Source organism: Anneissia japonica, unplaced genomic scaffold (assembly GCF_011630105.1).
Source record: "Anneissia japonica isolate Jap-2015-1 unplaced genomic scaffold, ASM1163010v1 scaffold287878_len99307_cov181, whole genome shotgun sequence".
NCBI lineage: Eukaryota > Metazoa > Echinodermata > Crinoidea > Comatulida > Comatulidae > Anneissia > Anneissia japonica.
Genome location: NW_022700624.1, coordinates 36,328 through 48,439, shown reverse-complemented (window position 1 = coordinate 48,439; position 12,112 = coordinate 36,328). Strand labels below are relative to the sequence as shown.

The window sequence follows — 12,112 nt, the reverse complement described above, 5'->3', positions numbered from 1 at the left end:
ATGTATATATATATATATATATATATATATAATATAGGTAGTAATCGAATTATTATTATTGACATTTTTTGTTGTTGTTTTTTGTATTAAATCATAGATTCTTTAACATCGTACAAGAGGATATGCTACTACACTAATTGGGCGCAGTACCGCCAAGGAAATGGCAAGTTTACTCCCGAGGATATTGACCCGTTTATTTGCACGCATATTGTCTACGCATATGCGTCTATGAACGACCAATACGAACTGATCCCCACGGAATGGAATGATGAGGATACTAAATGGTCCCAAGGAATGTATTCGAAAGTAACTTACACATTGACATTGTTTATCATGATCCATTGGTCACCGTCATTTTTATTATTATTATTATTATTATTATTATTATTATTATTATTATTATTATTATTATTATTATTATTATTATTATTATTCTACAATATTATTCTAGCAATATTCTACAATACCCATGCACTTTCAAAGCTAACATCAAAACATTACATTTTAAAGAACCCATCATAATTTCCAGTCATAAGCGCATTTGATTTTAACATTGTTTGATAAAAATTTTTAATTATTATTATTATTATTATTATTATTATATTAATATTATTATTATTATTATTATATTAATATTATTATTATTATTATTATCATTATTACTTTAATTATTATTATTATTATTATTATTATTATTATTATTATTATTATTATTATTTATAAATAGTTATTTATTTAAAAAAATCAATTTAATATAAAAATAAGAGATTCCGGCCACAGGTCAATAATAACAAGATAACCTATTGCCCAAAGTTAATTAAATTATGAAGCATTTAACTATTAAAACGTAAAGTTGTAGAGTTTCACTGTTTAGTAATAATTCAAGGATTCTTAACCAGCAAATTTAGCTTTAACGTTACAAATAATAACAAGATATTTCGTTTTTTTAAGGTGAATGCATTAAAAGAAGTAAACTCAGACCTAAAAGTCATCTTATCGGTTGGTGGCTGGTCGTTCAGCGTTCACAAATTTTCAGCAATGGCTTCTACGTCTGTTAATCGGGCACACTTTATTTCCACAACTGTATCATATCTACGGGAGAGAAATTTCGACGGAATTGACTTAGATTGGAAATTCTCGAATCCATCAGTTGATAAACAATTGTTTACAATACTTGTACAGGTAATATATAATAACTTCAACTCACCATTTTTTTTAATTGTTATACAAAATGTATTTGGGCATTGATCTCTCGATTACAGGTACTTTCTTTAATTTAAATATACATCAGTCAGAATAAGAATTAATCTGAAGGAATTTTTATAACTCTGGAAACAATAAGCACATAACCGATATTTATTAATTAGTGATTGCCCATGTCATGGATGTTACAACAGCCGAGAGGTTAGATCAAATTGATAGTTTTTGATAACAGAATTTATGAAGGGAATAAAAAGCGAAATGAATTTGTCCGGTTCATTGTCTATGTACAGATGAATCACAGCGGAGTATCCTACACAGGAATAACAAAAAAAGTCTTAGTTTTTAAAGCTTTTGTGTCTACTGCCCCAACGGGGCTTTAGACTCAGTCATCCTCTCACTTGTATGTTGAAAACAAGAGAGTAAATCCGGTTTAAGAGTTCAAACGAATTAGTGGTTTGAAAGATATACTACTAATACAAATACCCAACAGGTTTTGAGGTGAATTAGTGAATACTACATCCTTTGTTGTTGGATGATTGGGACTACATCCTCCCTCCGTTTCGCGTCTGAAGGTAGTCCAATTCATCCAACGCCGAGGGATGTAAAATTTGCTACTTTACTCAAATAATACCATTTTGTATTTGTTTTACTATATCACATAAATATTACGCGGCACACATTCCGTCTACATTTATTGTAGTAGCCATTTTAATCTGTAAGTGTAAAATTACACAGTTTAAATACGGTTCACGTAGCCAGTGGTAGTCAATTTTTGGGTTGCACCTTTTCCCTGCGTCCGCATAACTTTAGTCAATGAAATGTTGTTATTACACAATTAATATTTATGAGGTATTTGTAATCGTTTCTATAACCATGTATATTCGTTTGGATTGGTGGAATCATTTTTATTCAGTATTGCCCTTTGACGTATCAAATAATGAATTGTTTGAACATCTTATTTCTAGGCCTGGTTCACTTTTTAATTTTAGAACTGTATGGTTTTACTTTAATAATATGATAATATATTTTTATTCTATTAGGTTATTTGTTAATAAATGCATTTAATCTTTACATTATTACTATAAACTTTTAGGAATTAAGCCAAGCGTTTGATGCAGAATACGATGTAAGCAATGAAAAACTACTGCTTTCAGCAGCAGTATCAGCCACCGATCACATCTGGTACGAAATTGAAGAAATCGCACTGTGAGTTTAATTGTCTTAAAATGTTTATGCAAGTGCCTTTGATAAAATCATAAATCGACGTGGCCTATGTGTATAATATATGTAGTGGGATTTATACAGCGCACAATACCGATGTCTCAATACGCAGAGGGAACCGAATGAAAAAAAGGAACAACTAAACCAGGATTTATCCTGAACTAACATTGGAACAAAAAAAAAACAAAACACAACAGAAGCAGGGAAACCAGATTCATCGCACTCTTCTCCTGTAGTTTTAACGCTACTGACAAGCAGCAATTGGCAGGCTCCGAATTCACAGGTGTACAAATGAAACTGGCATCTGACTTACCTAGCCTAAAACTAAAAAAAAGGACGAGTTATTATATTTATGGTATGGTTATTATGCAATACATAACACGCCTTAACATAATTTAGCTGCTAATAGCAGCTAAATTATGTTAAACATAGTATGTTCTTTTTATTATTTAGCCACCTAGATTGGTTAGGATTGAAGTCCTATGATCTACATGGTCATTGGGAACTCCAAACCGGTCACCATAGCGCACTGTATGCACCATTAAATCAAGATCCAACTTCAACTGTGGTAAGTATTTCAAAATTAAGGCCCCTCATTTAATTGAATTCACTAAACGCTCACCAATGCTGTATTCACAGGTCATCTGTAATCAAAGACAATTGGTTTCATATTGATTGTTCAATTATTCAAATTCACCTTGCATGCCTTTGAAGGATAATGGTTTTCAATTCTGTGTTCTTTCCCTGTCTCTCATTTGATCTTCATCAGACCCATAGCCATATTCACTTCCAATGGGGGCTCTGGGCGTGAGGTCCAGTTTACCACAAAAGGCCTCTAGAGTGGTCTGAGCCGAAGCCCCCGAAGTTAGAGCTTTTAATTTGTGTTACTGGGGCTCTATAGTTAGATTACGAGAAAGTTTTCACACCATTCCAGAACGGACTATAGGAAAATATAATTTGCATGTGTATTCTGGTACATGGTGCGACATAAGTCGATCTCTCCTATATCTTAAGTGCTCTTGGAGAAGAGAAGGGCTCGCTATCACAGAGAGCTGCTTTGTTTTTCCGAAGCATGAAATCCCCTGACTGTACGGGCTTGTTTCTCATGAAATAATGCTAGTTCATTACTTTTGAAGTCTCACACAGCGACATTGTGGAAAAATGGAGGTATTCCAGCAGATAAATTAATAATCGGTATCGGTACGTATGGACGAACATTTACAATATCTACTTCAGCATCAGGTATCGGTGCACCAGTGTCCGGAGCTGGTAATGCTGGAACTTACACTGCATCAGCAGGCCTTATGTCGTACTATGAAGTAAGTAATCTTGAACTAGGTCATAAAACACATCTATCGAATAGTATTAATTTCATTTCATTTCATTAGGCACGAGCGCCAAGGATATGCCAATAAGTGAACCTAATCACTGTTTTACGTGGCATATCTATTTAACAACAGGGGACTTAATGGACCAGTACACCGGGGTAACCATCTACTCTTCTCGAATGAGATAATAAAGTGCACACGAGCCAAATGCGTACACTGGGCCTACGGTTTAAAGTCCTTATCCGAGAAGATTTAAAAGGCGCTATATAAATACATATTGTTATTATTGTTATTATTAATATAGGCTAATAATAATAATTATTATAATTATTATTATTTTTATCATTATTATATTATTATTATTAATAATAATATAATTATTATTATTATTATTATTATTATTATTATTATTATTATTTCAGATATGCGATATGCTAAAATCGGGTGGCTCTGTCATACACAATCAACACCTACAATCACCATACGCTTATAGTGGAAATCAATGGGTCGGGTATGATGATACAAATAGTATAGCTACAAAGGTTTGCAAACGTTATTTGTTCACATTATTAAAAACAGACACACATATATACACAAAATATAATAAACGTATTATTTGTTTATATTTAGACAAAATGGATAAAATACAATGGTTATGGTGGTGTTATGGTGTGGACGATTGATCTTGATGACTTCAGCAACACTCACTGTAATGAAGGGCCTTACCCATTACTAAGCGCTATCAAACTAGGCTTGGAAAGTGAAGACAGTGAATCTCAACTAAAAGATGAAGGTAGCAATTATCGGAAACTATATTAAAATCACATCATCTAGGCCTACTTTTGTTTTTAGTATATTTTATTTTTCTCAATAGAATCAATATTGTTTAGCTTTCCAATCTGTACATAAATGTTTATAAGTACGAACAACCAAGAGCGGCTGCTCTCCTCTCCTCACTTAAAAGGGATTTGTTACTCTTCACTGTATATTTTCTGGAACGACAGAAATATATTTAAGACATGTTTGACTACATATAAACAAAAATTAGCTGTACCCTTTCAGTACTTTTATGATGATATACCGTAATCACTGGTGACCAGTTTCCATTTATAAACCGTCCTTCTATTACTTATTAGAATTTTTCTTCGTGTCATTGATAATTGTTATGAGTTTATTCGAGGGAGACATTTATTCCAGAGAGGCGTTTATTTACTATATTTTTTGGATGTGAAATAGATACGTATATACTCAAATAAACGCCCCTTAATTTCACTGTATAAATGTGGAACTACAACCCATAATTACCTTTAAAAAGCGTTATTGAGTGATCATAAGGCCTTATTTGATCCCAAATGATCCTAGCCAGGTTTAAACATGTTATTCTACTGGAGTAGAACATTGATAGAAAGTTTTGAGAATGGTGTTATTTCAATTTAATGTTCCAGTCATTCGATGGTGAGGGTGACGTTTATTCGATGAAGAAATATGTAGACCTACGCCTATATTCGAAGGCGGCGTTTATTCCAAATGAGGCTTAGGTTGAGTTTGTTCGAGGGAGCGATTACTGAAAGCGAATAAATACGGTATCTGTATAAGGCCTACGAATATAATGTTAATCATGACCTATAAAGACAATTGTCAATATCCAGTCCTAGTGTAATCATAAAGCAATCTTGGAGTGACAATGAAGTGTTCTCAAATCCATTTTGTTTATAAGTTTTATTCGTATCACCAGCAGTATAGTTGCTGATTAAAATCACAATCATTATACAAATGGTTGTGATATTTGCACGGTATTTTTTATACAAACTATTATTATGTGTTACTGCAATGCTACTTGATAGGAAAATAATCGAATTATTACCGTACAAACCCAAGATAACATAATGCTATTTACATCACAACATGAATACGTTTGTTACTTTTGTCATTACACTTGAACAAAAAAAAATCAAAACAAAACACGTAATTGTAAAGAAATCATTATCTGTCAAATCAAGTATTTGGAACAAGTGCAAGATTCATATTTAAATTGTTAAAATAGTGTACAAAATATATCTATAATATATAGCACCAAAATTGTTTGAACACTAAAATACTGACTGTAAATGCATTTTTTGGAGAAAATATTCAATGGTTTAATGTAATATGATAAATAATAAATTGTTATATTATTGATATTAGGTTTAAAAAAAAAAAAAAGGAACAGTAGAGTTGTGATTCAACGTATCCCAATATCTTGTCATATGAGTATTGATCAGCAATAATACCTTAGAGTAGAACATTCTTTTTGTTACATAGTGGTATTATTTTAAAACAATGACACTTTCAGTAAAAAATCTAAAAGATCGCACTATGACTGTAATTCTCATTTTTTTTGTCTTAACATGTTTTAAAAAGTCTATGTATAAATACTGTAAGCGTATCCTTTATATATTTTACACACTACATATATACATACATACATACGTACATACACAGACATATATTTCCGACATCTGTGAAGATATATAAAGGATGATTTAAAAGTAATGAAAATAGAGATGCATAACAACCATGTTATCAATTAAACCAAGTGCTATGTAAAATGTGTTATTTACTCATTTATTTCTTACTGTAGAAACTGTATCATCGTACAAAAGAATATGTTATTACACTAACTGGGCACAGTTTCGTAAAGGAAATGGCAGGTTCACTCCCGAGGATATTGACCCGTTTATTTGTACGCATGTCGTCTACGCATTTGCTTCTATAAACGACCAATACGAACTGACTCCTAACGAATGGAATGATAAAGATACTGAATGGTCTCAAGGAATGTATTCTAGGGTAACATACTATTGACAACTGTTTATTAGTCAATCTTGACAAAGACTACATCAATTTCACAAGTATTTTATTCCATATTGCTACCAAAAAATGATCATAATGTTTAGAAGTTTCCTGTGTAGCTCCGAAAACACAAATATCTTTAGATGAATAAAAAATAGCAGCGCTCAAATATAAGAATTACGCCTAAGTAAGATGTTATGATCGTAGCAGTGATAGCTACTGATTATGGACCCATCCAATATAGTATCCCTCCAATTAAAGACCAAATTTCTGCGGCTCACATAATTTTTATAAGTTATTTTAATTAGAGTAAACTAGTTACAGACCAAAACTGCATAAAACCATGACAAATTCTACCCCAAAGTGATCTTTAACTGGAGGGAGACTGTACTAACATGTACAAACTTCAACATAGTAATAAACAATCATATTCATACATATCGATTCAAGGTAAACGCACTGAAGGAAGCGAACGCCGATTTAAAGGTTGTGTTATCGGTTGGTGGCTGGTCCTTTGGTGTTGAACAGTTTTCAGCGATGGTTTCTACATCCGTCAACCGGGCACATTTTATTTCCACATCCATAATATATCTACGAGAATGGCATTTCGACGGGCTTGACATAGACTGGGAATACCCAGCTGCAGACGGAAGTCCACCAGTTGATAAAGATCGCTTTACTTTACTGATACAGGTAAAGTAGTAGTAAAATAAAGCTTGAGGTTTCCATACAATCGCTACACGCTATCGACTACAGCTTTCGAGGACGCTGATTGGTCGGTCGAATCGGGGAGACTTCCCAATTGCGTAGGAGACTGCTTCGCAGTACAACGATTGCACTGAAAATACTGTAGCGACCGTGTAGCGATTTTAAGGAAACCTATCGCGTCATAGTTTAACTCATACAGTCCAGACAACAAATCGTGGTCGGGCGCTGTCTGAATTGTGTTTTATTTTACAGGATCTATGTATACACAAAACGGTATTTTTTATTGTGGTTTTTATATATAATTCTCAGGAGCTTCGTCAAGCATTTAATGCGGAATACGATGGGATACGAGACAGATTATTGCTTTCAGCAGCTGTATCAGCGAAAGAAGAAGTTGTTAGAAATGGGTACAAAATGAAAGAAATTTCAAAGTGAGTTTCCTGGTCTTTAACGTTCTCTACATATATATTTTTTGCTGACAATTAGCATTATCATTTCTTCTCGGTTTCAAGTTGTTAATAGTTTGATTCCACTTCAGAACCCACTCAGCTTCGATGTGGTGTTCCCCAAGGAAGTGTTCTTGATCCCCTTTATTTATTCTTTATATCTCCCCATTGCAGACGTCTTACATTTCCTCAATGTTAAAGTTTCATATCCTGATTATACTTCCTTTTACTCCCACTGCTGAATCAACTGTTACTTTTGAAAAGATTCAATGCAGCTTAACCGAAATCAACACATGATTGTCTGACAATATTCTTAAACTCAATCCTTCCAAAACCTAATTTATTGTTTTCTATTCCAAATTTCGCCCAAGACCACAATTTCCTTCACTTCATTTTGTTAATACTGTTGTCAACCCTCTTTCATTTGTCCCTAGTTTAGGTATTATTCTTGATGATTTTCTTACTATTTTGCCTTTTGTCTCCTCCGTTTGTAAGTCATCCATTTTGTATATTCGCAACCGTTAAGTACCTCTGTTCCAAATCAACTAAAAAACTTGTTTATGAATTCATTTCTTCTAAATTGGACTATTGTAACTCTTTGTTAACTGGTTTACCTGATTTCCTCATTTACCGATTACAGAAAGTTAAAAAATCTGCTGCCCGTATTTGTTTTTTAATTCCCCGTCAACAACACATTAATTCCCCGTCAACAACACATTAAACCCATTCTTTATGATTCACATTGGCTCCCTGTTGAAGAAAGAATTACATTATAACTACTTTTAATTGTCTTCAAGTCACTCTCATTCAATCAATCATCGTATTTTTTGGAGTTCCTTGCGCCCTATGTTCTCTTCCCGTGCACTCCATTCCACTTATAAAACACCTTCTGCAAGTCCCTTTACTTTAAAATAATTGAAAAGCATATGGTCAACGTTCATTTTCTGTTCAGGCCCCAATTTTCTGGAACTGCTTACCAAAAGTCTGTAAAATTTGGTCTACTTAAGAAGAATCCCAAAACTTTCTCATATTCTAAATGTTTTATTCTGGTTGATTTTTCACTTTCGCCTTTGAAAATGTTTGCATTGGAGCGGTAAAAATGTCTGATTATAATTATTATTAACTCATCCATAGATATGTCCATCCATTCATCCGTCCTCCCGCCCGTCCGTCCGTCCATCCATCCATCCATCCATTTTTAAAATAAATTATTCATTGTTGAGATAATGTATTGTCGAATGCAAATTTTCTTGTATTTTAATTATTAAGGCACCTAGATTGGTTGGGACTTATGTCGTACGATCTACACGGTAGTTGGGAATCTTTGGCCGGTCACCATAGCGCCCTTTATGCAACATCAAATCAAGATCAAACTTTAACTGTGGTAAGCTTTTCAAACGACTTCCAGTAGGTGATACATGACCGTTTGATGCCCCTAGTAACTTTATTCATAAACGATCAAAAACATATTTCAATGCAGTGAAGAAACTGAATTGTGAAAAAAAAATGTTTACAGTACAAAAAGCATGTCAAAAAATTAAGTAAGAGTTGCGGCAGAAAAGAGTACATAATAACAACAATAACAATATATTTGTCATACTCATTATTATTATTATTTTTATTATTATTACTGTATTTTATTATCATTATCCTCATGTACTACAATATTATTTTTTACTTTCGAAGTCATATGCAGCGTCATTTTGGACAAATGGTGGGGCTCCAAATAATAAATTAATGATTGGTATCGCTACATACGGACGAACCTTTACATTATCTACCTCAGAATCAGGAATTGGGGCACCGGTGATTGGCGCTGGTAAGGCAGCACCGTACACTGAATCAGCAGGCCTTATGTCTTACTATGAGGTAAATATTTTATTCAACATAGAGAAATAATAACTTGCAAATGGTAAAACTGAGTTTATGCCGTGAAAGCACACTATTCATTATATAATATGTATATGCTGAATTATATATAATAATTGTAGATTTGTGATATGCTTCATGTGGGTGGTTCTATCATACACGATGAAGACATACAGTCTCCATATGCTTATAGTGGAAATCAATGGGTCAGCTATGATGATAGAGAAAGTATAGCTATAAAGGTTTGTGAACGTTTTTGTAAATTTATCCCTGTACTTAAATGCAGGCATACAAGTGAAATTGCCTCAAGTTCTCTATTAGTTTTAGACAATATAATACATACTCCAAGTATCGAAATGCACGCCATCGTGTCAGATCATCAGATGATGACATAATTAATGTCGAAATATTGAATCCCGACACGATGGCGTGCATTTCGATACTTGGAGTAGGCCTATGTATTATATACTATCTTATCTGAGATTAGTCAGTGGACCTTTCGGTTTCTATTAGTTTTCTTTCTTATTATGGACAGCACCACAAACGATTAAGTTAATTTCGAGACGGAATAATGAATAGCGATTCTGAAAACAAAAAAAAATTAAAAAAATTAAAAAAAACCCCCAGAAATTGACTATGTAACGCCAATAAAATTTGGTAGGGTGCGTGCAGTTCACAGTATTCTCATCTCATCATTCCACAACGACAGGGGCTGAAAAGAACCATAACATTGGTGTATCCCCCTATTCTTCCGAATGATGCAATGGGTTCTTTAAAGTGCAAACGAGCCAGATGTGTAGACTGGACCTCCATTTTAAGTCTTTATTCGAGAAGTCTCGGTTCTACTAACTGAACCAAGGGCGAAGAGCGGCTTGAACTAGCGCCGATGTTAAGGCTGTAAATAGCACTAGCGGCGCACCTGCCTCACCGCTTGGCCACTCGACTCACCTTATGAGTCATAAGAGAGAGGTAGCCATATGGGAGATGTAGCATTAATCATGACAATTGGAATGACTATTTCCGATAGCACATTATTGTACTGTTATCATCGTTAATCAGAGTAAAATTCCAATATTATTTTTCTTGACGTTTCAGACACAATGGATAAAGGACAACGGTTATGGTGGTGTTATCGTGTGGGCAATTGATTTTGATGACTTCAGGAACACTCACTGCAATGAAGGACCATACCCCCTGCTAAATGCTATCAAACTAGGCTTGGAAAGCGACAAAGCTATCTTCAACCATACCAAGGAACCGACCTTGTCAGAAATAACAGAGAAAGAAGTGATTAAACAGTCAGAGCCAACAGTTTCTAATGAAATAGGTAAATTATATTATTTTATATCATTAAATTACGTGTTAATAATATATGACATAAAGATGCAAAGCAAAACAAAACAAAACAAAACAAAACAAAAAAACATAATTAGTTACCTTTTTAATCAGTTTAAAATCTTTATTTATTTGTGAAAATGATTCAGTGACCAGTCCCATCGGCGGATCAGCTGCTACTACATATGACATACTTGAGACAGAGTATTCCCAACATCTGTTGACAGAAGAACAAGCTGGACAAGACACACTGACGGACCCACCCATGAACTTAAAAAACGAACAAACAACTCAACCTCTAGATTCGACAGTACCAGGTAGGCCTAAGTCTAGTTATACGAAAATACTGTAAATATTAACCATATAAAATTACTGGGCCTACAGACAATATCTTAAAGACAAACATGTAAAAGTATTAGCCACCAGATTAATATCTAAACATAATTATACAGCCACTGATGTGACCAACCCCACTGTTAGATTAACTGCTAGAGTATCGGACAGGCTTCAGACAGAGTTGGCACAGCGTCTGCTAACAGGCGAACGAATTGGACAACACGCACTGACGGACCCACTAATGAAGACAGAAGAAGAACAGACAACCCAGCCTCTGACTTCAACCATGGGTAAGTCTACGACTTACATAAAATAAATAAAATGACTACTGAAAAAGGGACATCTTAAAGACAACATGTAAAAGGATTGGCCAACAGATTAATAAATTAGAATAATTATACAGGCACTGATGACACAATGGCCAACCCCACTGTTAGATCAACTGTTATAGTATCTGACATGCTTCAGACAAAGAGAACAGAACGTCTACTGACAGAGAAACAGACTGGACAAGATGCACTGACGGCAGGGGTGGCGTCAGCGGGGAGGGGGAATGTTGCCAGGGTTCCCCGTCGGAGAGAAAAACCACAATTCGTTGGGGAGAATAAAAAATTATATGTATTTTTTACATATTGGTAGACTCTAAAATCGATTAAATAAGCTTTAAAACTCCTAGATTGTCAACCCCCCCCCAAATTCGGGGGCTCCCCCCCCCCATGATCACTTTATAACCATTTTAAGCGACGCTCGACCACGTCCACTTTCTCTCATCGGGAAAATCTTTCCCCTCGTCGGGGGGATCGCCCTCCCCCCCCCCCCCCCCCCCCCCCGCCC

The 12,112-nt window shown here is 34.4% G+C and overlaps 1 protein-coding gene across 3 annotated transcripts in view; it reads left to right on the top strand.

The window, feature by feature from the left end:
- The window catches only part of LOC117103397 (probable chitinase 10), a 17,765-nt gene extending 5,799 nt beyond the window's left edge, over positions 1-11,966 (top strand). For 2 of the 3 annotated variants that reach the window (XM_033243937.1, XM_033243936.1), the window contains exons 4-19: positions 98-306; positions 952-1,182; positions 2,297-2,409; positions 2,878-2,992; positions 3,561-3,743; positions 4,175-4,294; positions 4,383-4,545; positions 6,373-6,581; positions 7,035-7,277; positions 7,602-7,723; positions 9,008-9,122; positions 9,425-9,607; positions 9,730-9,849; positions 10,703-10,934; positions 11,092-11,259; positions 11,395-11,966. In XM_033243937.1, coding sequence (XP_033099828.1) covers positions 98-306; positions 952-1,182; positions 2,297-2,409; positions 2,878-2,992; positions 3,561-3,743; positions 4,175-4,294; positions 4,383-4,545; positions 6,373-6,581; positions 7,035-7,277; positions 7,602-7,723; positions 9,008-9,122; positions 9,425-9,607; positions 9,730-9,849; positions 10,703-10,934; positions 11,092-11,259; positions 11,395-11,594 — 2,726 coding nt within the window. In that variant the 3' untranslated portion in view covers positions 11,595-11,966. The remainder of the gene's footprint in view (positions 1-97; positions 307-951; positions 1,183-2,296; positions 2,410-2,877; positions 2,993-3,560; positions 3,744-4,174; positions 4,295-4,382; positions 4,546-6,372; positions 6,582-7,034; positions 7,278-7,601; positions 7,724-9,007; positions 9,123-9,424; positions 9,608-9,729; positions 9,850-10,702; positions 10,935-11,091; positions 11,260-11,394) is intronic. The other variant, XM_033243938.1, reaches the window with a different exon arrangement.
- The last annotated feature ends 146 nt before the right edge of the window (positions 11,967-12,112 follow it).